Source organism: Callospermophilus lateralis, chromosome 13, assembly GCF_048772815.1.
Source record: "Callospermophilus lateralis isolate mCalLat2 chromosome 13, mCalLat2.hap1, whole genome shotgun sequence".
NCBI lineage: Eukaryota > Metazoa > Chordata > Mammalia > Rodentia > Sciuridae > Callospermophilus > Callospermophilus lateralis.
The window spans coordinates 74,864,091-74,891,555 of NC_135317.1; the positions used below are offsets into that span (position 1 = coordinate 74,864,091).

General features: G+C 38.3%; 1 protein-coding gene across 4 annotated transcripts in view; it reads right to left on the reverse strand.

Moving 5' to 3' along the window:
• Window positions 1–1,561: 1,561 nt before the first annotated feature.
• Cr2 (complement C3d receptor 2) overlaps window positions 1,562–27,465 on the reverse strand; it is a 37,314-nt gene continuing 11,410 nt past the window's right edge. For 3 of the 4 annotated variants that reach the window (XM_076873084.1, XM_076873085.1, XM_076873086.1), the window contains 22 exons: window positions 25,570–25,746; window positions 25,386–25,488; window positions 24,649–24,734; window positions 23,056–23,445; window positions 21,097–21,285; window positions 20,913–21,012; window positions 20,565–20,647; window positions 19,655–20,062; window positions 18,879–19,055; window positions 18,708–18,798; window positions 18,356–18,432; window positions 17,060–17,467; window positions 16,482–16,655; window positions 16,334–16,406; window positions 15,893–15,975; window positions 14,783–15,175; window positions 13,622–13,807; window positions 12,143–12,328; window positions 11,474–11,497; window positions 10,733–10,808; window positions 4,924–5,032; window positions 1,562–2,341 (listed from right to left, as the gene is read on the reverse strand). In XM_076873084.1, the coding sequence (XP_076729199.1) occupies window positions 4,939–5,032; window positions 10,733–10,808; window positions 11,474–11,497; window positions 12,143–12,328; window positions 13,622–13,807; window positions 14,783–15,175; window positions 15,893–15,975; window positions 16,334–16,406; window positions 16,482–16,655; window positions 17,060–17,467; window positions 18,356–18,432; window positions 18,708–18,798; window positions 18,879–19,055; window positions 19,655–20,062; window positions 20,565–20,647; window positions 20,913–21,012; window positions 21,097–21,285; window positions 23,056–23,445; window positions 24,649–24,734; window positions 25,386–25,488; window positions 25,570–25,746 (3,578 nt within the window). In that variant the 3' untranslated portion in view covers window positions 1,562–2,341; window positions 4,924–4,938. The remainder of the gene's footprint in view (window positions 2,342–4,923; window positions 5,033–10,732; window positions 10,809–11,473; window positions 11,498–12,142; window positions 12,329–13,621; window positions 13,808–14,782; window positions 15,176–15,892; window positions 15,976–16,333; window positions 16,407–16,481; window positions 16,656–17,059; window positions 17,468–18,355; window positions 18,433–18,707; window positions 18,799–18,878; window positions 19,056–19,654; window positions 20,063–20,564; window positions 20,648–20,912; window positions 21,013–21,096; window positions 21,286–23,055; window positions 23,446–24,648; window positions 24,735–25,385; window positions 25,489–25,569; window positions 25,747–27,465) is intronic. The other variant, XM_076873087.1, reaches the window with a different exon arrangement.

The following is a 27,465-nucleotide window of genomic DNA, read 5'->3' on the forward strand; positions in this document are numbered from 1 at the left end:
CATGGTGAGTGACTAAAAGACTTGAAAGAAATATCTGAAGAGATGTTTGCAACCATGTTCATGACAGCACTATTCACAATAGTCAAGAGGTGGAAGCAACACCTCCAAGTGTCCACCAATAGATAAATGGATAAACAACATGTGGTATGTACATGTGCTGTGGTTTGGAAGTAACCCCCAAGGTCCAAGTATTAAAGGCTTGGTCACCAGCCCATGTGCTGTTGGGAGGTGGTGGAACCTTTAAGAGGTGGGGCCTAGTGGGAGGCAGTTAGGTCATTGGAGGTGTGCCCTTATATTTCAACCCTGAACACCCCCTGCCCCCTGCTTCATGGCCATGATGAGGAAAGGTGAACAGACCTCCTCTATCATGCTGTCACCATGATGTACTGTGCCACCCCATGCCTAAAAATAACGGGGTCAAGTGACCATGGACTGTAACCTCTAAAACCATGAGCCCCAATATACCTTTCCTTATTTAAATTGTTTATCTTAAGTATTTTATCACAGTGACAGAAAGTTAACACAATAGGTAACAGAATATCAATCTTAAAAAAAGAAGAAAATCCTGTCACATGCTACAGCGGGGGCGAACATCGAGGGCATCATGCTAGGGGAAATAAGCCAGACTGTGTGAGTCTACTTGCATGGGGCTTCTAATGTAGTCAAGTTCATAGAAAACAAAAAGTGGAATGGTGGTGTCCAGGAGCTGGGGAAGAAGGGAATGGGAATTTATTTTTTAGGGATATAGATTTTCAGTTTCACAAGGTTAAAAAAAAAATCCTTGTGATTTGTTTTACAAAATGTGACTACATTTAGTCCTACTGAATTGCACTTTTAAAACTGGTTAAGATGGTAAATTTCATGTTAAATGTGTGGGGTTTTTTGAACAAAACCACAATTTAAAAAAATTACAAAAAATATGCTGAACTGCATATCTCATCTAGGAAAAAGTAGAGAGAGGAAATTTGTGGTCACTGTTGAGCAGGGTTTTGTGTCACAATAGTTTAAATGACTGAACACAGAAAATTAACAGCTAGAGCTAGAGTGTGATGGGAGAGGAAAGGTGAGCTGGATAAATACAAGAGAAGGCATTGGGAGTGAGGAAGTTGAACTTGTAGGTTGAGAGTTTTTCTACAATGATCAAGTGGTGGGATCCAGAATGAATAACTTAAACCATGAACTAAGGCTGTGACTGTTATTCAAGACATTACTATGTCAGTTATGTCAGGAGTTTATTGATTCCAGTCAGGTGTGGTGGCACAGGCCTGGAATCCCAGCAGCTTGGGAGACTGAGGCAGGAAGATCATGAGTTCAAAGCCAGCCTCAGCAACTTGCTGAGGCCCTGAGCAAATCAGTGAGACCCTGTCTCAAAATAAAACATAAAAAGGACTGAGGATGTGGCTCAGTGGTTAAGCACCCCTGGGTTCAATCTCTGGTACAAAAGAAAAAAAAAAAAGTATTGATTCCAGAAAAACAGAATCATACAAGGCAAGTGATTTTTTTTGTTTTGCAAATACAGTTTATTTGAATGACTAATGTACATATTAAAAATGTCCAGAAAATATCCAAAGCTTGAAATATATGCCAAATCGTTAGAATTAAAACTTGACTCCTATAATTAAAAAAACTTGTGCAAATTGAAATCAGTGATTGTGGGAAAGGCAAAAAATATACAGTATTGCCAGAGAAACTTAAAACAAATGGGACTAAAAGTGAAATATTTAACCACATAAGAAAAGGAAGCTACTATTAAAATAAAGCCAGTCTTTTCCAAAAGGCAGGCCCATCATAATCACAGGGGGTACTCTGTATGTGGCTTAAATAATTAAACCATATTAAACCCAAAGCATATGGCAACAGTAAGTTCGCTGGCTACAAAAAGAGGATCGGTCTAGAGGTGAGGACAGCTCTTTTCAGTGCCTTGGTAAGAAGGTGACACTTCTAAAACCATGTCCTTGTTCGTTGCCACAGCCTGGCTTTAGGCAGATCACAGGAGTCTTTGGCAAATCCTTGCACTGCTCATGGAAGTGAACCTCAGTTCCTGTCTTTAATGTCAAGCAAATTTTCTTTGATTTGCTTGGGAATAAGTACACACAGGAAGTTATTAGCTTATGAAATCACTTGACTGACGTTGAGACCACACAAGGTGATGTCTTTCCAATGAATGTTCCGTGGGATTCCAAGTCATGAACCACATTGAAATAGGTCGTTCCTGTTTAGGTGGCAACGGTGCAACTTGAGGTTGAAATAATGAGAGCGTTAATGTTGTCATTCAATTATAACCTTTAATGCCTATTAGTAGACATCATTCCTTAAGACATGCTTCTTTAGAAAACAGGATCTGGAACAGATAATAATTGTGTTTATGTTGATAAATGTAAATATAACCCAACGAGGGAGAAATAGAAGTAATCATCTCATTCTCATTCATTCATTCAACAAATGTTTATTCAGTGGGTTTACTCTGGTCTCTCATGGTTTGGATTTGGAGATCTCTCTGGTATGAAGTGTACTTCTCTCCTCTTCCCTTTTTCTACAACTCCCTAATAGTAACTTTTCTTCCTCCATTACCACTACTGCTTTTCTGCATATTGCTTATGGTACTTATTCTGACCCTATGATATATAAGTTTTGTATTCCTTAATTAAGTAATTTCCAAAAGGGCAGAGGTGGTAACTTCATTTTTTGTCTTATAGATTGTGTAGGAGAAAGCATTTTCAAGTCACTTTTGAACTTGAATTCTTGAGGTTGGCCAAGAGAATCTTTTAGTCTTGTTTTTCTTCTTTTTTTTTTTTTCATCAAGTATATTATTTCATCTTGGTATTATTTGGGGATAATATCTGTCTTTCAGGATGATAGTGGGGGCGTGGAAGATGCTCAACATAAATGCCTGGGCAGAGTAAACCTTCTGGTGTTCACCCCCATTTTCTGCCTTAGATGGATCCTTTAGGGTGCCTGTCGGTATTTCTGTACTCCCTATCATTTAGTCTTCAATTTTTAGTTTACTATAAAATGACTTCTCCATTCTCCTTAATCTCTAGAGTCTTTTCCATTCTCAGTATTAGCTGATCAATTTGCTTTCTCTTCACTGAGAAGATAATTATCAAAGGGAATTTCCACCCATGTATTCACCACCACACCTCCCACCTGCCTTCACCTGCACCTGTCTATTCTGCCTTCCCTTCTGTGACAAAGCCTTCTCCCGTAGCAGGTCAACCCCTCTGCTCAAGCAGTAGAGCCTATTCCTTATAGTGCCCCCAGATGCTGCTCCAGCAAGTCTTCCCTCTTTCCTGCCATCACTTCCCCCCAGATCATTCTCATCAGCATATAGAACAGCAGCATAACAGCGATTTATCCATTCTTAAAAAATATCTCCTCTGACTTCTTCCTCTTCTTTTTACCTCTTACTGTCACTTCATGTATCTGGTCCTCTTTATAGAAAAATACGTAGAAAAAGCTGTATGTAGTTGATATCTACAATTTATCTTCTTTCATTCTCTCATAAGGTCATGCCAGTCCTACTTCTGCCTGCCTACTTTCTGCCCAAACTGTTCTCATTGAGTTCTTTAATAGATTTTGTGCTACTAAAGCCAATGGTCAATTTCCACTGCTCATCTTTTGTGACCTATCTCTAGCAGTTGGTGGAGTTGGTCCCTGCTGCTTCTTTCTCCATTTGACGTCTCCAACAGCACACTCTGGGGCTCTTTTACATCAGGGGCCACTTTTGCTTCTTCCATCCTTTGTTGGTTCCTTCTTAACCCATATATCTTCATGTTGGAGTACCCAAGGCTCAGGACCTGGGATTTTTCTCTTCCCTAGCCTCTTACACCACCCCCACCCTTGGTGATCTTATTTAGTCTCATTGTCACATACATCCACACCCAGACAAGGCCCAAATGCGTATCTCCAGACTGGACCTATTGTCTGCAACACAGACTCATACATCAACTTGTACATTTCTCATGGTAGATGACTCATCCCCCAAATGGAACTCCATTCTTCTCCCCAGTCTTGCTCTTCACATTCCCAACCACCTTAATGGCAACTCTTTCCTTTTGGTTGCTTAGGCCCAAAAGCCCTGACATCATCATCATTGCCTTGCTCTCTCTCTCTCTTATCCTGAAATAAAATATCAGCAAATCCTATTGTTACCCTCTGAAAAATGCACATGGAATCTGGATTCTTCTCTCCAGCCTGGTGGTGGCACTCACTATTTCTTGCTTGGGTTATTGCAGCAGCCTCCTCACTGGCACCCTGACTTCCACCCTTGGCTTCCTATAGTTTCTTCTTAACATACCAGTTATGGTGCTTGTGATGCTTCTTGGCTTAAACATTTATCACGATGACCTCACATACTCTATACAATCACCCTATCCCCATTCCCTATTCCTCTAATGAGAATCAGAGACTCTACCCCCTGGTCAGTCCAGTTGAAGTCACATTGCCCACCTGGCTATGCCTCCAACATGGCAGCTTACTGCCCCTCATGGCCTTTGTACTTTCTCAGATGCTCTTCCTCCACGAAGCCCCGGGACTGCTCCTTTCTGCCCTCTACTCTTTGCTCAAATGCCATTCTCTTAGTAAAGACAAAACTCAGACCCACCATGTTCTCTCTGTCTCCTTTGCCTACTTTATTTCTCTTTATAACATTTATCTTCTTCATTCTTTCTTTCTTAGTCATTGTACTATTTAGTTATATATTTGTTGAATGGATGAATGGACTTTTACAAAACCAGGAAGATCAGTTGGCAATACGAAGTAGGTAAATTAACAACGTGCATGGTCACTAAAGATTTGTGCAAGTCAGAGCAATATATACTTAGTACTATGCTTATTGATAAAATAGCACTATGATTATTGGTAAAAAATGGAAGGAAATCTTGACATATAAATGAATAAAAATATTTAAATTTCATTAGATACCAGTTTGTCTTCTGATTAGCTTGCTGGGTTGTACGGATCAACAGAGTATACTTCTCGTGTTTCTAAATGAAGAGCTCCATCTTTAGGGCTTGTGTTTGTATAATAATTGCTAAATGGAAGAAATAAGAAAAAAAAGCAAAATTTTTTACTTATTAAAATGATTATTATAAATGTGTATCAGTTGTTTGCTCTCTATAAATGTAAACACATGGTAAGTACTTTGCATTGATGATTTTATTTTATTGTCTTAAATATTCTGTGAAGTAAAAACTCCATTTTTTGCAAAGGTACATAAAAATAAATTATTTGCCAGTGTGGGAGGTGTCCATGTCAGAAGCTGACACTAGACAGTTTTATCCCACATTCATGAATCTTGGTGACTAACAAACATGACTCCCAAATTAAATAAAAAAATGAAAAGAAGGTTTTATTTTAAGAAAGAATCATAATTTTACCCCTTTGAGACTCCATTTCCCATTCTGATTTAAAAGGAAATTTTGATATTTAATGTTTAACTCAGAATCCTTACATACTCATACAGCTCTAAAATTTTATAACTAATTTTCAAGAGAATGTACTATACTTTACTGTGGTGTGTGTGTGTGTGTGTGTGTGTGTGTGTGTGTGTGTGTGTTGCTGGGGATTGAACCCAGTGTTTCACTCATGCTAGGCAAGTGCACTACCACTTAGCTACACCCTAGCCTTACACTGCTTCTAAAGCCATGTTTCTAGAATTAATGGGAGACAATACAATGCCATCAGGAAGAGCTCTGAAATAAATTACTGGGTAAGAAAGATCACTGCTAAGGGTGCTAAGGCTACTTACAGCATGCCACTTACAACCACATTTAAGAGGTCAGCTTATAAAAGACACATTAAAGATATTATAAAATGATAATCTTTGGGTAAGTGTGAGATTTAGGCTTTGTTAAAATATCTTAGAATTTTCTTCCAATATTTGGGTGGCTTTTTAAAATTAAAATATTTAATTTTGTCTCTAGGAATTCATTTTTAAATGATCACTCATCTCATTTATAAAAAAAGTATTCAAGGCAGCTCAAATGTTTATATTAATTATTAGAAAACAAATTGAAGTGGATTAGAAAATGGAAAGTGTGAGTGACACTTAGGTATTTAGTTTAACATATATGTTTGGTTCATATTAATTAAGGCATTTAAATATGTTATATGATGTAACATGCTAATAAATAATAATATTAAGACTGGAACATTATGCATTATAAATTGAACCTCTAGGCATTTCCAAATTTGCAAATTTTCCTACACATGCAATGCTCCGATAGCAAACTTAATAGCATGAAGGAAAGAGATAGAACCACATTTTCTATTTATTTAAATTTTAAATTACTCTTAGCTAAAATTATCTTCTAACTTCCTGTGAGGAAAGCCATGCAAATGATAGCCCTATTATTATTATTTTGGAGGGGGATCCTTTTTCTCTCTTGAATTCTATGAAACTACTCTCTCCTCATTTCCATCTACCTCCGTCTACTGTTTCCCTCCTGCCTTTTCAATATTACTGTCCCTCTGAGGAACTCTCTCATCTCCATTTTTACCTTTTCTCTTGTTTTTGGTCTCAAGGCATCCACTGTGATGTGTCACCCACCTGAGTTCGGGCCCCTCTCTTGAGTCCTGCATCATGGCTGCCTTAGAATGCAGGACAGAACGCAACTCATCCTCTTTCCCACAAAACCTGCCACTCTCCTCATGTAGTGAGCCACTGGGCCACCTTCACAAGAGTTGCTCTGTGTGGCCCTTCTCCCTATATTCAGCAGAACACTAAGTCCTGGAAGTCCCATTCTTTTCATAAAGAAGATACCTCTTACATAGGTGCCACCCTCTTGACCTGCTACTTTGACTGACAGCCCAACTTGCCCCTTCTTTGGGAAGTACAAATATGAACACCTTATTTCCCTGCCTAAGATCCTACAGGCATACTCCTGCTCTTTGTCATGGTGTGCAGGGATTTTGATAGTCTAGCTCTTCACAAACTTTCTAGATTCCCCCAATGTCAAGTGGAACAGTAGTTCCATGGATGTTAAAGGACTATGTTGAAAAAAAAAAAAGTTTTGCAGTTCTATTTGTTTAGAAAAACTGCCCCAAACCAAACCAAAATGGGTTTCTTTATTGCTATATTTTGAATACTCTCATGGTCATTGTGAACCTCTGCAAGAAAAATAAACAAAAAATAAAAACCAAAAAAACAAAAAACCAACCAACCAACCAACCAATGAAACAAATAAATAAATATTTATTTGTTATACATATATACATATACATATGTATATATTTATATTTTAATCAGAAACAGTTCCATAGTGAAGAGGTGCCCACCCTGGTAAACACTAGTCTAAGTGCATCCCAATTGTAGAATGTGGCCAAACCCATGCTCAGGCCCTCCCAGATCTACAGTAAATTGCTCAGGTTCAAGGACACCATCAATATGTGATTTCAGTGCAACCTCTTCATGTCCATTACCTATACGAGATTATACAGCTGTGAACAATGGCATCAGATGGTACTGGTTGCCCAGGAAATGATAGAACCTGCGGGGCTTGGCATGCTAAAGTAATTTTGCTGGGTATTTTGGGTGATGCATTTGGGGCGGCATGACTTAGTCATCTCTAATCCAAAGTTATCTGAGACTTGATGAGACATCATCTGGTTATCTTCCCTAACACTATCATGTATGGAGACTCAAGAACCTATGCATACAAAGAAGTCTCTAATGCCTGATGGTATGTTGTGTTGTTGCTAAAAATTTATCCTTTGCAGATATCAGTATTCTGTTATTTCCACAAGGTTTGGGGGCTCTCTGATGTCACACCTCCACGTAAATCTATGCCATTTTTATTTTCAATCACTACCACACGTGCTTTTTCCAAGTCATGTCAGACTGGTTATATAGTCCTTACAATACATGATGGGAAGTCAAGCTCCTAGGCTGTTACTCAAACTGCTCCTTCTATCTGGAATACTTTTTTTTTTCTTTTTTGTCTCTCTTAAGTCTCATCTGAAACAGCTTTTTCACTATGAAACTGTTTCTGATTAAAATTTCCAAGTAGTGACCATTTGCTTAGTGTTCCTACCAAATATCCCATAATTCAATATGACAACACTATATTCTTGTTGATTTGCAAGCTTGCTTCTCAGCCAGACTGATATCTTCACCCTATCTTCACCCTCTTATTTTCCCTCCCCCTCCTCTTCTCTCCTTTTCTTCTTCTTTCCTCCCTCTCCTCCTCCTCTTCCTCCTCTTCTTTTGTTCTGGGGATTGAACTCAGGAGTGGTGTACCACTGAGTTACACCCCCAGTCTCTTTTTAATTTTTATTTTGAGAAGGGGTTTCACTAAGTTGCTAAGGATGTCCTTCGACTTGAGACCCTCCTGCCTCAGCTTCCTGAGTTGCTAGGATTGCAGGCAGGTATCACTGTGCTCAGCCAGACTTTGATCTTAATGATACAGCCCATGTCCTACTACATCTTGTGATTCTAGTCTAGGGTGGGGCTAGGACATAGGAGGTACTCAGAAGTTACTGCATAATAAAAGAACAAATGGTCATGGTCATTATCTCTCTTCATATCACTTCTATTTCTTTAACATTATTGATTAAAAATTTAAAAAGCCACAGCAACATATGGAAGAATCTATACTGAAATTGCTGATATTCTTTAACTTAACACATTGAGCAATAACAAGACAAAAATAAGTAAATAAAAATGTACAGCAAGGGGCTGGGCTTGTGGCTCAGCAACAGAGCACTTGCCTAGCATGTTTGAGGCGCTGGGTTCCATCCTCAGCACCACATAAAAATAAATAAATAAATAAATAAAGGTATTGTGTCCAGCTACAACTAAAAAATTAAAAAAAAATGTACAGCAAGTGGAAATCATGACAATAATAATAATTTGTAGAAAATGCTTTTACTAACTTGATGACTCACAAAAAATACTCTTAAAATGAATAATTGTATTAGGTTAAAGATTCCTAGATATCATTTGAAATTAATTATGTCAGAGCCAAAATGATTTTCTTTACAAAAGCAATAAAAAGATACTTAAATAATTTATGTAATTATGAGGTGAACTATTAAATTTTGACTGATTTAAAAAAAATCAAAATCTATGTTTCTGGAAGGAAACTGTGAATACTAATACTTTTTGAGGGGGCTGTGGTTATGGTTGTATATAAGTAATTCTATAACCTATCTGCAAAAATAAATGGAAAAAAATTTAAAGAGGGAGAAAATTGAAATCTCAGAAAAACTTTTATAATGCTATAATTATTAATAGAGTAGCTCTGGCTCCTAGAGACAGGCAGATCAGCAGAACACCATCTATTTTCCACATCTCTATCATATGTCTCTGACATAACTCGCAGCTGACATAATAATCAAATAGGCACACTACTTGGTAAAAAGCACTACAAAACAATGGGTAAGGAGGAATGGTTTCCTCAAAACAGGCTTTCAAAGAACTGACTACACAGAAAAAGAATGCAAGTGGGGTTACATTGACCACCATGCCACAGAATAAATTCCTTTTGGATTCAGATGTTTAAAAACAAATTAAAAGTAAAATGTAAAGGTATGTCTAGTTTCTGGATAAGAAAATACAAAAAAAAGAAATCTAATATTTATGCAAACAGAAAAATAACTTAGTCAAAGAAAAGATGACTTGACTGAAGGAAAATTGTTTTTTGACTCTTATACCTAACTTTTCTCAACATTAAATACTGAATTCCTGAAAAATCATAATTGGGCTTAAGGTTTTCCTGACCTGAGCCAAATCTATATGGAAACAAATAGAAAGACCTAGTATATTTCTGGACAAGAGAACATGAACGAGGCCAATTTCTCAGAAATTCCTCTACAGACTTAAATGCAGTCATAACACTCGGTTGATAACTATTTCAAAAATTGCCTGTAAGAAAAAACAGAATACAGAGGAAAGCCCACAAAATTGTATTGGAGATCCTCTATCAGATATTAAAGCAGCATAATACAGTTTACATTAATTAAACACAAATTATTTGTGATGAAAGAATAGACAAATCAATGAAGCAGGAAAAGAGACCGAGAAACAGAAAACATCCTGACGTGTTAATTATTTGATATATAATCAAGTTAGAAATTTCTGGAAAGTCATTTAGCAATATTTGTTAAACATATTAAACATTCATATACTTATCCTTACTAATTCTAGAAATTTAAATTTATCCTAAAGAAATTAGCAGATGAGGAAAACACTTTATCCAAAGGTATTCCTCCTATCTTATTTATTATCAAAACAAATGTATATACAATAAAATTGTTGCAAAGCATGAATACACAGAATAGAACAATAGGTTCTTAAGTAACTAAAAAACATGATTTAAGGATGTGAAAAATATATACATTCATCTAAATGGAAATCAAATTAAGATGAGATATTATAATGACAAAATTTCAGTTTAAAAAGCAAAAAAGAAAGAGAAATATTTGATAGAAATAGACCAAAATATCTGCAGCTGTTACCACTGGTATTTTGCTTTGTTTTGTTTTTCTTTCTGATCCCTAGATTTTGTACAGTTTACTATCTAAATAAACATCATTCTACAAAATGAGCTGTGTGTGGGGGATCTTTTAAGTTCTTACAGAAGGGCCTTCCTTCTATATATCACCAGATCCCTCCTTACAGTTGTCACATTGCAATGTTCACTTCAAACAATGGGTGCTTCTGTGTTCAGTTTCAGACAAGAAGCTAAAATTTTCTGTTGTGCATTTTGATCAACCATGCATTTGAACTTACTGTTCTCTGTACTTTAGTATCATGTATAAGGAGACACCAACCAAGAAGAGAGCAAGTACTGAACCTGCCACGATACCTAGGGGAAAAAACAGTGACCATCAAATGCCAGGAAGACATGACCTATACGGTTATGGACTGATTGTGGGGCCTACGCTGCGTGTTTTATGCTTAAGAAGTATTAAAAAGTTTTTATATTTTATTATTTTTAAATTTTCTCAACCATAAACATTGAGTTCCTGAATAAATCATAACTGGGCCTAATGTTTTTCTGATTTGAGCCAGTCCACGTTTTATCTAAAGCAGCAAGCACGATATCACAGGGTTCCAGTCAACTTTCTATTGGGTTTTTCTGTTCCTTTCAGTTTTATTAGTAACATTGTCACTGAGGTGAAATTAGGAGCCCAGGACACCAGGATGCCATGATTTTTGCATAACAACATTTGACTCTCAGTTCTTTTTTGCTAGTGCAGATTTTTTTTTTCAAAAGTACCAAATCATGCAAAAGACCAAGGGGTAATGAAAGCAAAACTTTCATTTTAAAAAGCAGGAATAGTTGGCTATTTAAGTTACTTATGTAACTCTATCCAAAGGGATACTTTGTAATATGACATATACATTAAAATAGGATCGTATCCAATAAATTGAAATGAAAAAAGTATTAACAGACTATAGGGCATCTAATTTTATAAGTATTTATAAAACATCATAAGAGCTTTTCTTCAAGTATTTAAGGAAACTTACCAGAAAGAAGAGGAGCAAATGAACCTGAGAATATAAAATCATGAAAATATCAGTCTAGTAATATAATTCTATGTAACCCAAGTCCCATTAACCTCTGGCAACGTACCAGAAGTCAGCTCCCTTCCAAGTCTATTTATTATAGATTGGATTCCTGAGTTGGACCCACTCTTTTATCATGTGACAATTCACTGGATTTTTTTTTTTTTCACCTAAATTAGCCCTTAGGTAGGTTGGGAAATTCACCAACAAGTAACAAAACAATATACTCAACTTTATTATTAACGATTTCTCAGAATTGAATGCAAACATGAACCGTTCTAACAGGTTAGTTAACATGTTTTCAGAGCTCTTGTCAAATTGGTAAGCACTTATAAATGTAGATTAAGCAAGGAGGGAAATCACTGCTACCACTCTTTTCCAAATGGAAGGCTGTTAGCTTGCATTTTGCTCCTCTTAATGTTTCTCTCTTTCTCTTTTATTTACTTCCTGCATCCTCAGAAATCTGTGCTTTTTCTAGAATAGACCACTGGCTTCAAGTTCATTGTTATTGTACCACTGGTCACAGACCTATGTCAATTGAAAGCCCTGCGGTCTCCAACATTGAGGCAGACACCTCATGCTCTCTCTCCAAGGGCCAGATGCAAGTAGCAGTGAAGCTTTAGCACTTACGGGATGTACAGACAGCCAGGGGAGGGTTCCACTGGTGGTCGCCTTGGCACTGGCTCTGAGGACTGCCCTCCAGGGTATAACCATCTTCACACTCCATAGTCACAACGGCTCCATACTGATACATCTTCCCAGGCTCTAGTCCCTTCTGGATTCCATTCATATTCTCGGTGAAGTTACAGTTTACCTCTGCAATTAAAGGAATCAGACTGAAGTGGAGTCATACTTTGTCCCTTTACTGAGAAAGAAGCAACTCCTTTTTTAAAAAATATTTTTTTAGTTATACATGGACACAATATCTTTATTTTATTTATTTATTTTTATGTGGTGCTGAGGATCGAACCCAGTGCCTCACATGTGAGAGGTAAGCACTCTGCCACTGAATCACAGCCTCCCAGCCCCAAGAAGCAACTCCTTTTAATGGAAAGGTTATGAAACCAACTTATTTCATTGTCGGTAAGCAACGCTTCATTGAAATAGCAAACAGCAATATTTCAGGTATAGTCTCTTAGGGTCAGCTGTCAGTCTTAATAATCACCAGGTAATTTAAGTCAGATTGTTTTCTTTCTTTTTGCTTCCATATGGGATCATTCTAAAGGCTTCTTAGAGAAAAGATGAAGGCTGAATGGGTAATATTAAATATTTTGAATTATTGGCTTATTTTCCTACTCCCCATCTTACTCTCTAATTCATACTGGTATGTTTTCTCATTTTTCTTTCACCTTTCCAGTGTAGAGGTCAATAGTGTAAAATCTTAGATTTGAATTCTGATTCTCCTACTTGCTAGTTGCCTGACTTTGAGTAAGTTATAAATATCTCCAACCCACTGGAACCTCATCTATAAAACAGGGATAATAATGGCCCCAAACTTCTATGGATCTCAGGAAGCTTGATCTCATGAGGTTGTGCATGTAAAGTGCTCTGCACAGTGTCTGGCATATAGTAAAATGTGTTCAGCAACATTAGATATTAATTTACTATTCATACTTCATATGCAATGTTTTTGATAGCAAAGATGACTTTCTGAAGATTTTATTAAAAAATTTACCCATAATCCCATGACCACTCAGAGGAAATATGCTCAAAAGACCATCATATTTTTTATTGGTATTTTATCAAATGATTTTATCATAACTGTAACCAGAGCATAGATACAATCTGTGCTTAAGTTTAATCATGAAAGCTCTTCAACTTTCTGTATGTGAAGGATTACATTAGTGGTCATTTACCATACAGATTATAGCCTAAACCATTTTTTTCTGAGTTTGAAACATTCATGTTAATTAATGTATTAATCCAATTAAGTGCATTTAATTAAATGATCCATTTAATAGCATTTCATTGGCTATTCTAAGTTGAACATAGAACATTTCAACAGTTTAACTACTCTAAGTTGAACATAGAAAATATCTATTTGGAACAAATCGATTTACTAAGATCAAAAAAAAAAATAAAAAAGAAAAGAAAAAATAGACAAAGTACCTTTACAGTAAGGGGCAGGGTGACTCCAGGTTCCCTCATATGTGCAGACAAGGAACTCCTCTCCCACCAGCAGGTAGCCTTGGTCACAGCTGTACAGGACTGACATTCCAGGGGCAAACTCAGCTTTATTTCCACCAGTATGAGACCCATTGGCGATGGTAGGTGGAGGCTGACACTCTAAGAAAGCTTAGAGATCAACAAGGAAGGACCTTTAATTCAGCACAGAGAAATACCAGACAGCACTATCTTAAGTGATAACAGTGCAGAAAGGCAATCGGCCATAAGCCAGTTAATTGGTAACCAGAAACATTCATTCCAACCAGACCAAGCATCACTGGACAGAAATGTGTACCTCCTACCTACCTCATAGACGATCTAAGGAAAAGTAACAAAGGAAGATATTGAAACATCAGTGGCTGTAATCCACAGTTGTAATCTGTCAACCAAGAGAATTCTCTTCTTTTTCCTCTACCTAGCAAATAGGCTGTAGTCTAAGGATCCCACATCCAATGCCTTTAGGAACTAGGAAGTGAGTCTCCGTGTGATAAATCAGAGATCCCCTATCCTTTCAAAAGTGGCAATTGCTGTGGATGTTACTATTTGCAGGTTCACTAATTTTCTTGGGCAATAGAGATGGGTTTCTCTTAAGACTACTGTGCTGGCCACAGAGAAGTTCTGGGGTCCTGAATTCATTTGGGTCGCTCATTGGCAGTCTCTGACAGCAATAAAGTTTCCAATGACAAGTAAAATTATAAGAAAGATAATTTGGTGGATCTGAAGGCCAGCTTCACTCTTTGGAACATCTACAGTTCTCCTTCTGGTTGGTATGACAGCCTTAAATATCAAATTATCAAGCAACATTACAGTCAAACATTAGCCAAAAAATATCTGTGTATTTTTCCTATTTTAAATTCATAAGAATAAGAAATTTGGAGCCTCAATTAATTTGGAAGTTAACTTTTGTCCTTTCATATAGTATTGCTCTACACATTGAAAACAGAAAGGGGGAAAAAGCATCATTGAGAAGGAAAATCAGATATCTTGTCGAACAATACAACTACCTTAGCTTTCAGATGCTTTTCCCTAGCCAGAATGGCAAGTGCATATTCAAAAACCTTTATTTTGTACAATATCCATATTTTATTCCTTAAAGGAACTTACCTTTTCTGAAACAAGTCGGTACCCCTGGTACCCAGGTGTTATCTGTATGACACCTTATCAAGTGACTTCCTTTCATGATGAACCCGGGATTGCAGGCAACATACAATAGGTCATTGTGGGAATATGCAGAACGAGTTTTGTTGAGCTTGTATCCATGTTTGACTTCTGGGTTAGGGCAGTGAGTTACAGGCGGAGACCGTAGGCACTGTGGGGGAGGTTCACTCCAAGACCCATGTCCTAGAGAATCACTTCCGCACTGTAAAATTTTCTTCCCCAGAAGATAGAATCCTTGGTCACATTCATAAGAGACTTCATTTCCATACAGAAAATGCTCTGCCATCACGCCCGTGTGCCTCCCGTTGTCAATCTTAGGTGGAGGGGGACAGTGAATAGCTGCAGGAGAAATTTAGAGGATTCAACTTCAGTGGATCCATCACAATGACGATTTTCATTCAGTACAGGTGACACTATGCAACTGCATTACACTTCACATAACTAAAATTATTTAACTCTTGGAAGCCGGATTATGCTTTTTGTTAAACAGCTTCATTAAAAGTTGTGACGAGTAATACATACTTGTTCCAAAAAATTCAGAAAAGTATTAAGATAGAAAGAAATACAACTATGTTCTTATGGTCTAGAAATAAGAGTTATAGTTTTTTTTTAAATGGTTATATATTTTATAAATATATGGCAAACACTCACTTTCTATTATTTGTTTCCCAGTGCAAGGGTTGATAAAACTCTGAAAGTTTTGTTTTTTTTTTTTTTAATTGGTACCAGGGATTGAACCCAAGGGCGCTTAACCACTAACCCACATCCCCAGTCCTTTTTATTTTATTTTAAGACAGGGTCTTGCTAAATTGCTTAGAACCTCACTGAATTGCTGAGGACTGGCTTTGAACTTGGGATCCTCCTGATCCTCAGCCTTCCTAGCCTCTGAGATTACAGGTGTGCGCTGCTTGATTCAAACACTGATAGATTTTCTATTACCTTACATATACACTGAGGGAGAATCATAAATAAATGAAATTTCTTCGGTGGCCTTCCCTCTCTAACCCGCTATGTACACAGGTAGTTTTGTGGTTTTTTTTTTTTTTTTTAATTTACCTTTACATTGTGGAATCTTCTGGAACCAAACCCCATTCTTAGCATCTTGACATTTCTTATAAGCATGTCCAGTCAGCTGGTACCTAGTGAGAGACAGAATATAATACATTACCTTTTCCCAAAATCACACTTCTGCAACTGAGCTTCTTCAAACTACAGATACAGAGGCACTTCCAAATAGGAACTTTGGCAGAGGAAGCTAGAACTCTTGATTTTGTAAATAAGAAAACTACTTTAGACTTAGAAACCCTGTAAAGCTCTTCCCATTTCAAGAAAGCATAGAAAGTCAGAGTCGCTAGTTAGACCACCACAACCTAATGCTCTCTGTGGGCGTAACAAGGAGGAACCTGGAAAGGAACGCATCAAGAAAAGCTGTGGGCAGAGTGAGCGAGCAAACCCAAGGCAGACCCCTTTACTCAGAACGGGCTACCTCACACTCACCCGTCTTGACAGGTCGTGTTCACTAGTTCCACACGTGCCTCAGCTGGAAGCGTTGTCACATCCCTACATACTTCTGGGGGAGCAGAGTTGGAATTTATTCATAGATACTTCATCTCAAAGAGAAAGACAACTCAGGAACTGAAAGTACCTTCACATCGTGGAGTGGGACTCCAGTGTCCCGAAGGCATACACTGAATGGATTTGTTGCCCACAAGCATGTAGCCAGGGTCACAAGTGTAGTCTACAGTCGTCCCCGGGACAAAGAGGACCATATTTCCACCTGTATGCCGACCGTGATGGAGCCCAGAAGGAGGCTGGCAGCCTGAGGAGAAAGCTCCCCACATAAACACCAGTACAGAGGAATTCTACTCCAAAATTGTAAGTATGCAACATTTGACAACAGACAATCTAAAACTTGGAAGCCGAGGATCAGAAAGCTCTCATTCATCACTGAATGCTTTCTACTCTTGTAAAAGAACAAGTCCCATTAAAAAAAAAGAAAATCTCTCTCATTATCTACCCTGACTATATCCTAGATCTAAGGGGGCATCTGCATGAAGAATACATACAACACACATAGAACATTCTTTCGCAGAATCGAAGGAATGGGAAAGTAATTCATGCTCCCTTGGCTTTTTCCACAACTCTAGTATTGAGTGGGAGTAATAAACAAAAAAGTAAGTAAATACCTTTTTTTTTTTTTTTAAATCCCCATTGGGTTTTTACCTTTTTCACAAACTGGTTTTTCAGGATCCCAGATATCATTGTCTTTGCAACGAATCTGACCACTACCCTTCAAAGTATATCCATTATTACACTTGAAGGTCACAGTGTCATTGTAGAAATATGGGGCTGGCTTTATGGATGTCTTGAATCCGTTTTCAATGATGACTTCTGAGCACTGGACAGCAGGGAGGGAAAGTTTACAGAGAGGAGCAGGGCCACTCCAGGTGCCTCTCTCCCCATCAGTGCTTGTACACCGGATGGTGCGCTCCCCAATGAGATTGAATTCGACTCCTTTCTCTGGCCCGGGGTTACACGTATAAGTGATCATGGTTCCATATGGAATGTCTTCGGAGGAACTCCCTGTGTGTATCCCATTGTAGATAACAGGGGGTGGTGGGCAGGTGATTTCTAGAGAGATGAAAAGATACTGTAGAAGTCTCTCTCAGACACCAAAGAATATTTAGCAAAGCAGGTTGTGACGCTGTCATTTCCCGGAGGCTATGGATGAATTTTCATGGTGTTATTTCGAAGTTCATTATGGATATAAAACTTAAGCAGTTTCACAGGAAAGAAAATCTTTATTGAAAGTGAACATACCGATTGATATCAAATTATGAGGCAGAAAGACCCAGTAGTCACTTGCTAATTAAAGGAAGAATTCTTTGAACATAGCCAATGGGAGGACAAAAGGTACAGATGATAGAATTATGCTTTTTTGAGTGCTTCGTGCTGAGGTGATACTATTGTACAGTTGGCTAAGAGTATCTATTGTTGGTTGAGTGCCTATTTTGTGACTAGCAGTTTTCCCATCCAGAAAATAGGGTTAGTATCATTTAATTCCAATAATTCTGAAGTCTATAGTTTGATGCCAGTTTTACAGATGAGAGACTAGAGCTTTAGAGAAGCTACATAAATTGCCCAAGGTCATACAGTTATTAAGCAGTGGGAACAGAATCTGACTTCAGATCTGACACCCATCTCCTGATCTCTTCACTAAACCATAGTTATCCCATATTAAAGATGGAGGTTCACACATTCATCACTCTCATTATTCTCATAATCCTAAATCACAAAAGAGAATCAGCAACTGAATACATTCAGTTTAGGTGACTGAAGTAGGCAACATTAGGTGACAACAGAAAGGCATGGCAAAGCTATGCCACTGTAACCATTGACAGAATTGACAGAATGGAATCTAATGCACTAATCCCCACGGCATGGCCTGAAACCAAAATCTCCCAAGAAACACATAGATGGCACATCACTTCAGATTCTCTGTCATTTTTTGCCACTCACCTTTACAAAGACGAATCTCCATAAACCAAGGAACTGTACCTTCACACTGTTGATAAGCATTCTCACTTAACCGGTACCTAGAGATAAAGAGTCACATCATTTGGCCATCTGCTGACCACTAAGCTAAGTGAGAATTATTGGCTTTAAGGCAGATTTGTTCCTTTTAAAACAAGAAGTGCTAGAAGCAACAGGAACAAAAATGTAGCCAGGGTCAGTGCCATCTATCCATTGCATAGTTTCTATGCAAGGACAAATAGCGTGATCAACTCTGCAGGAACATGGAACAGGGAAGGACCTTTGAGATAAACTCTTACATAGTAGTATGCACTACTAAGTCAAAGCCTTCACTCACCCTTCACCGCAAGAAGAGTAAACAGCTGGTCTAATAAACGGATGCTGAGGTTTTTTAAATAGTTGCGGTCCTATCGGTTTACACTCCGCCACTAGGAAAGTAGACGAGGGTGAGACATCAGCACAAGGTAATCTTAAAAACAGCAAAACATCTGCATTGGAGGCTTGGTACCTTTGCACTGAGGGGTAGTAGGTGTCCACTTTCCTTCCGAGGTGCAGTTTAAGTATTCTTCTCCTACCAGCACATAGCCAGGATTACAGCTATATTTTATGGAGGTCCCAGGGTCAAAGCGGACCAGGTGTCTACCTTCTCTTTGCCCATTAAGGATTGTAGGAGGTGGCTGGCATTCTAAAGCAAAGGAAAACACAAAACAATTGCTTTAAGATAACAACAGAAACTGAGTCAAAAAAAAAAAAATTGACATTAATGCTACAATTGCACTCTGGCAGCAGCTGTGTGGCACAGAGGGTATCTTGCAACCCAGTTTGGGGTAATTTTAGATCATTGCTTCTCAATAATGTTTTCTTGTCTGTACTTAGGCAGCTGCAGATCCTGTTCAGTTCCTGCTTGGTCTAACTCCTCTCCTGTTTCTTCCTTCTTAAGGAACCATCTTGGATGCTTTTATGGGAAATTCTGATATATCCCTGGGTGAGGGCTTTGATGACTTCCCTTTTAAGAAACACTGTTAAAACAAACAAGTGTTTTACTTCCATTTTTTTAAAGAAAGAGATGGACAACTCAATGATCCCTAATACTTTTTCCCCAAGCATATTTTCACAAAACGAAACCATGGCGGGGTGGGGGGGTGTTAAGAAAATCCTCCATAGAATTTCTGCCCACTCTATATTTAGTTTGACCAAGAGTACAGGAAGTGGAAAAGGTCCAGTTGAAAGCCCACAATCCTTCCTCGACCTTTTTGAGACCATACATCAGTACAGAACACTCACCCTTTTCACAGACGGGCACTGATGGCTCCCACGTGCCTTGGGCATTACATCGTATTTTCCCACTGCCCTTCAAGGTGAAGCTGGGCTCACAAGCAAATACCACAGTGTCATTATAGGAATACTGATCTTTTGGTACAGATGACATTTGGCCTCTCAGGATCTGGGGATGTGGACAATGAACCGCAGAAGCAGAAAGTTCACAGCGTGGTGCAGGGCCGCTCCAGGTCCCCGACTTGTGACTATCCATGGTACAACGGATAGTGTTCTCCCCAATAAGGATGAACTTCACTCCTTTCTCCGGGTCTGGGTCACAAGTGTAAGTGACTCTGCTTCCATATGAAAATTTCCCTGAGGAGCTGCCTGTGTGTCTTCCATTGAGAATAGGGGAAGGTGGTGGGCAAAGAATTTCTACAGAAATTAGAGAGAGATGAAAAATCACAGGTGTACTGCCAGCGACAGTGCCTCAGGTGCTGCTTGAAACTACTCCCACCTCCTAGGTTCAAGGACAGTGATATCTGAATCTGTAATAACTCCATCAAGACAGTGAATACCATATAATTCAAAAGTATGACTTTAAATCTTCACGTTCGAGTATATTGACTCAGCTGATCCTTTGGTTCCCATTACCAACTATCCAATGTTTTTTAATGATTTCACAAGTCTATGTAGCTTTCAGAGAAGGAAAAGCCTAGGAAGCCCATTCGACTTGAGGGAGGCTGAGAATAAAGAGACAATTGAAGGCTGCTTCCATGAAGACCCTGCTGCTTAGGATTTCAAGGCATCCTTTGCTGTGTAAGAGTCTGTATGCTAGTGAATGAACCAGAAGTTTTTTTTTTTGTAAAGCTGAGACTGCAGCGTCCTGTCAAACCACCATGGTGCCCTACGTATGCCCTACGGTTGTCTTACATACCTTCACATACTGGCTTCTTGGTCCAAATAGCTTTATTTCCAGCAATTACACACTGACTAGAAGGTTGGCCTTGTAATCTGTACCTGGAGACAGAGGGTGGTCATTCAGAGCTGTCAGGCAGCTTGTGCTGAAGAACGTCAGCCTCTCACTCAAAATACAAGACAAATTCATTCCATTTGTGTGCACCTACTCTTTTTTTTTTTTTTTTTTTTTTTAATCAGCTCTCTCTCTTACAACCTCACTCAGGATAGCCACAGATCCTTCCAGAGATTCTTCTGCAAGTTTCAGTTTCCACCATGCATGGGTCATCCAAATAAATTAAATCTCAAAGAGCCTCCTGATACTCACCCTTCGTTACAGGAGAATTTCGCAGTCACTCCAGCCAGAAGACTTTGAGGTACCTCTACCCGCCCATTGAGAAGCTGAGCTGGAGTGTCACACCGTGCCTCTAAAAATACAAGCCACATATAAGAAACAGTGGCAAATCACAGCACAGCCCAATTCCTTGAAGTAGATTGCAAATATAGGATACCTTTGCATGTGGGAGGAGCAGCACTCCAGTCTCCCGAAGACAGACACCTAATGATCTTTTCTCCATTAAGCAAGTAGCCACGTTTACAACTGTAAGTCACAGAAAATCCTGGGGCAAACTGGCTCACATTTTGCCCTGTGTGATGTCCATCGTGGATCTCAGGAAGTGTTGGACACTGCAGAGGGATGTCTTCACACACACACATATTAGGAAAAAAAGCCATCAGATGAGACGGGCTTCACAATCTGCTGACTTTAGGACATAGATTCAAATAAATAGCATGTAGTTTATAGCAACCAGCTATCACTAATTTTCAAGTTCAAGTGTGGTTTAATTATATCTACTTTATGCCCTGACTCTTGCATTAATTTTCATCTTTAATTACACTATATGAATTGATTTTACCTTGAGAAAAATTTCAGTTGCTAAAAGTATCCACTTTTACCCATATTTTCATCCTGTCCTTAAGTCTGTTCTCTGCTCCAAAAGTAGTACTTTATTATTTGCAGGGTTATCTTGCCAGATATTAGTCATATAGCTTACTGGTATCCAATAAGTGATACTTATATACACTAATATACTGAGGGCATACTCCATACATATTATCCTATGCTTCCTGCACTTAATAATAGAGTATATCTATATCATACAGATGTGTCTATATATGTCAATATATGTACATCTACCTAAAGTTTTACAAAAACTTAGTTACTATTTCCCATAGTCATTCAATTTTGTGACTATCTTAAAAATCTCCTCCTCTGAGACTATCCTCACATTTAGGTACCTATCTATTTATAGATCAATCTATTGGTAGATGGAATTATATTGTTAATGATTGAATAGTTTCTCAACCCTTTAATCCATTTAGAATTTATCAATATTGTTCCTTATTAAGAAAATAAATATCCAGTTGTGATGCTATAACATTTTCAAATATTGTCAATCCTTGTAATTGGAGAATTGAAATCTGGATTTGGAAGCATTCGGAATATAAACCAAGCCAGATGAGAAGAAAATGAAGAATTGAAAGTAGTCCAGTTTTCAAAGTCTTTTGATCTGAAGAATGATGTCATCTCATGTTAGGGTCTGTAAACAAGTCAGGATGGCTCCTGGCAAATATTAGAGTCTGTAAACAAGTCAGGATGGTGCCTGGCATTTTGCCAGAGAAATGTTAGAGTCTGTAAACAAGTCTGGATGGCGCCTGGCAAAATGCCAGAGGGAGTGGTTTGTGAAGTAATACCATCGAGCCATTAGTGTGGAGATTCCTTATTGGTTGACTGCTGTATTGAGTTTATGTTAATTAAGATAAGCTGTGTGAAATGTATAAATATCCCTCCGGTCCTACAATAAACGGCTCCCACTCCTGCTGCATCAATGTACATAAGTTGTTCGTCACCCCCAGTTATTTTGCCCAGCCAGCCGGGCTGCGGCAGTCTTAGGAGATAACTTGAAGAGACACCAGGGGTCACTTCAGAATGTGCTTACCAAGCACAGAAGACAGAATGTCACTTGCGCCAGATTATAGTACAGCCTTCCTCAATGGATTTTACATCCACTGGGTGAATTTTTTTCTATTAGATCCCACATTTCTTATTACTTTAGTAGTAACCCAAATACATAGTTTAAAATCACTCAAATCCCATAGCTCTAGTAAACTCTGGCCTCCCATCTTTAGGAGACTTTCTTTCCACTCAGTTATTAAGAAGGATCAATGACATTTTCCCTTAATACTTCAAACTCCTTTGCTCAAGTCATGTTCTTTAAATTGACAGTCAAATTCCTCCACGATGAAGAAAAAAGACGGAAACCTCAATTTTCAAATTTTCCCGTGCTTCCTCCCTCCACCCCTATCATTCTGAAATTCATCTTTTTCCTCCCTTCAGGAAGAGACAAAGTGTGGTTTGCACATAGAAGGGAGATCCCAGCCCCTCAACTAGGTTTTCCTTTCTCACTCACCACTCTCACAGGTCGGTAGTGGTGTTGGACCCCACTTTTCATTTGCTTGGCACCAAACAGTTTTGTTTCCTTTCATGGTGAAGTTGGCTTTACAGGTAAATGTCACAGAATCACCATGTTTGTATGGCGGTCTAGCTTCTCTATTTCTGTATCCCCCTGGTACGGTGGGCTCAGAGCAAGAAGAATCTTTTTGGAAAAATTCACATACAGGAACAGGTTTATCCCAGACTCCATTCACTTGGTCTTTACTTGTACACAAAATAACTTTTTCTCCGATGAGACGATATTTAGCCCCACAAGTGTACCTTATTACGGTACCAAGACGTATAGGTTTTGAGTAAGCACTGTTCCGACCATTTTTTATAGTAGGAGGAGGGTCACAAGAAATTCCTGAAAAATAGAAAAGGAATTATGTTGGCACACTGAAGGTGACACTAAAATATTCAAACTTAAACGAAAGATTCAAATGCCACTTTTCAGAAACTGGCTTAGGTATTTGTATGATTTATGTCTTACTTACAGTCCTCATTGATTCCCAAGCTCCTAAATTCTTACCTGTTTCTCAATCCTCAGCTAACAAATCAATATAAACCATTTTAACCAAACAATAACAGTGAAACTGAATTTGTACAATAGTTCTGGCTAAACAATTTTAATAAGAAGCAATAAACAAATAGCACATGAGAATAATATATTAATGACATGGTAATTATGTATGAGGAGGCATCTTAGATTAATGACATTCACGCTCAGTAGACCTGATTTCAAATCTCCACTGTCATTCAATAGCTGTATGACCTTAGGCAAGTTGTATCTTCTCTCAGCCTCAGTTTCTTTATCAATAGTATAATTCAAGTTACTTCATGGAGTGTGATGAGAATCCAGTGAGACAAAAATATGGGAAAGGGGCAAGTTCAATACCTAGAACAGAATAATTACCCACTGCCTATTTCAAATGCACCGCATACCTGGGGTTACAGGTGGCATGATCACGTTTGGTCCTACCACTACAGATACTACAACTTGACCACAGGTCAGCTGCCATTCCTCTAAGCTAGATTCCTTTGAGAAAGTCACAGGAAGTGAACAGAATCTTTGAATAATCACTTCATATCCTTTATTTGTGTGTCCTAATGGGCATGAATGGTATTAGTTGTTAATATACACACCTCTCCTGGGTAAGCCTCAGAACAAAGAGAAATCTACCAAACTCCACCCTTTTTACTTAATTTCCCCTGGCTCCAAGAGGAGCCCCTCAGTAGAGGAACTTGCACAGGAAGACACAGTTTAACTGCTTTAGCACATCCTTCTGTGCTTGGTTTTGGTCCAGGTAACTGTATGTCTAGAATCCACAATACAACATGCACTCAACTGAGTAAATTTAACACTTCTGGTTCTACATGCTAAAACAGAGAGAAAAGTGGGCATCTACATATCTATCTATATAAGCCTGTATGGATATAGATACATAAATACAGATGTCTTCATTCAAAGCATACACATGGATAAGATGTTATAGTTGGCAAATGTATGTAAACACACACAACATCAAGAGACAAGATCCATATTTGATGATTCTTGTTTTCTACTCACGTTCACAGACAGGAAACTTATTACTCCAGATTACTGTCATTCCTTCTTGGACACACTGACTAGAAGATTTGCCATTTAATCGGAACCTTAAACAATAAGGGGTAGCAAATCATCACTAAAAGAAACCAATTCTCTGTTGCATGGAATTAATCACTTCTTTCAAGTATGGATAGAATCTATATTTTAAAGCATTTCTGGTAAGGAAAAAGTCCAAGGTTACTTGTAAGTCCACTCAGTCATACGATAGATCCAGACTAGGTACAACAGAGAGAAAACAAAGCCTAAGAATCATATTCTTTTCCTGAATTCTCTCCCTCTCCTCTTTGGCATCCAAAGGTCAAGAGTTTCTTGACCATCGTGAAGATAAAGGCCTCAGATCCTAGAGAAGAAAATATCAAAGACCTGGTTACACAAGTTCACGCTGAGGAGTCTCTTTGACTGAACCCAGATCATGTATTCATTCTCCATAACGAGACCCTTCACTCGTGAACCAAAACTCTTCTTTTTCAAATAATGACTGGATAATTTCCAGCCTGACTGACCATACCCAATTCATACACTTGTAGAAAATGAAAAGCGTTTGGTTACTCACAGAGTTCTTAGTCATAAAGTGTAAAGAAAAAGAGAGGAGAAAAGAATCAAAGTGAGAAAAAAAAATGAACCATTTTTAGAGCTCACATGTTGCACTTCTCAGCTCTGGATAGGTGTCAATTCAGGCCCTATCACCTCACACTCACCCTGCATCACAAACAAAGGAAACCTCTGCCCCAAGCTGGAGGTTAGGAGGAGGAACCACGCGACCATTGAGAAGTTGGTTTGGAATGGCATCACATGATTTCACTAGGGAAAAAGAGACAAGGCTGGTACATGCAGTCAGGAAACGACTCAGTTTCCTTTAGCTGCAGCGGAGCTTTAAGGCACCTTCACATGTTGGGGCTGCATGGCTCCAGGTTCCCAAGGATGTACACTGCACAAGGTTAGATCCAATGAGAGTGTAGCCAGGGTCACAGCTGTAGGACACTTCCTGTCCAATTGTAAAGAGCTCTTTATCCCTTTTGTTATAATTACCATGGTGGACATGTGGAGGTGGTAGACACCCTGAGAAAAGAACAAGACCAGACGGTCTTTTATTTCTGAAATAAGAACCTTCTTCTTTACAACTTATAGCAAGACTGTGGTTGGTAGGAGTGGGATGGAGATTCTCTATCAACTCTCCTGGGAAGGCAGAGACCCACTTTGAGAGAGGAGGAGAGGGCTGACTCTACTGCTCTTTTTGGATATGAAGACCTAGGCAGCTACCTGTTTTTTCTATCTTGATCCTTGGCAGGAAACATCACACTCACTCATTGTTTTTCATTTCATTCTACTACAGCATCCAAGATACTCTTTCACTAATAGTGGAACCAAGGGAACCATACTTCAGGAACACATTTTCAACACCAAATCTGTCTCTTCTTTTCTGCTCCCAGAACAAGACTGATGAGCTTCCTGAACTTTGTGAAAGGAATTCCCAATGCTGCCATGTTTTTAGAAAGTTAGATCTTTTGCAATAAGAGTAGGGGAGAAGGGAAGAATGGGAGAACAGACCCAATCAGACCATTAGCCTTCTTTCATAAAGGTTACATTTTTCAATATGAAAATGTATAATGTCTATGATATTTTGAATCAAATTCTGATCTCACCTAATTTCCCCAATTGACATGGCCAATAGGATTGAGAGCTCCTTTTATCCTCATTTAAAGAAATCTAAATATAGATAGAAAGGTAGATAGATAGATAGATATAATCTCTATTGACTTTGTGACTCTCTCTCTATATATAATATATTTACATATATAATATATTTGGGGGGGGGCGGGTACAGGGATTAAACTCAGGAGCACTCAAATTCCACCTCTAAGACACATTCCCAGCCTTATTTTATATTTTATTTACAAATAGGGTCTCACTGAGTTACTTAGGGCCTTGCTAAGTGGTTGAGGCTGGCTTTGAACTCGAAATCTTTCTGCCTCAGCCTCCCAAGTCATTGGGATTATAGCTATGTGCCACTGCACCGAGTTTGTTTATTTTGTTATCATTTATTTTATTTTTAATTGGAACAACATTGTACCAATATATGAGATACCATGTGATGTTCAGGTACATGAATATGTTGTGTAATATTCAAGTCATGGTAAATATAGCAATATTCTAAAATATTTTTCATTTTTTGTGGTGAATTTTTTCAAGATTGTTTCTTTTATCTTTTAAAAAATGTACTGTATATCATTATTACATAGACTCATCCTACTGTGCAACAGAACACTAGAATTTATTTCTCTTATCACTTAGTATCTATTGGTCAATGTCTCCTCAGCTTCCCCTGCCCCCCATCTCATCCTAGGCTCTGGTAGCCACTATCCTATAATCAACTTTTATGAGATCAACTTTTTTAGATTCCATGCATGAGTAAGATCATGTGGTATTTGCCTCTCTGTGCCTTGGATTATTTCACTTAACATGATGATCTCCAGTTCCATCCAGGTTGCCATAAATGATAGGTTTTCTTCTCATTTTATTCCTGTATAGCCTTCCATTGTGTTTGTGCACTACATTTTCTTTATGCATCTTCAGCTGATAGATACTTAGATTGTTTCCACTTCATGGTTATTATGAATAATGCTTCAGTAAATATGGAAGTGCAGGGTCTCTTCAACACACTGATTTCATTTCCTTTAAATATATACAGACCCAGGAGTGGGATTGCTGGCTTCATATAGTATTTCTATTTTTAATATTTTGAGGAAACTTCATTGCTGTTTTCCATAATGACTGTAC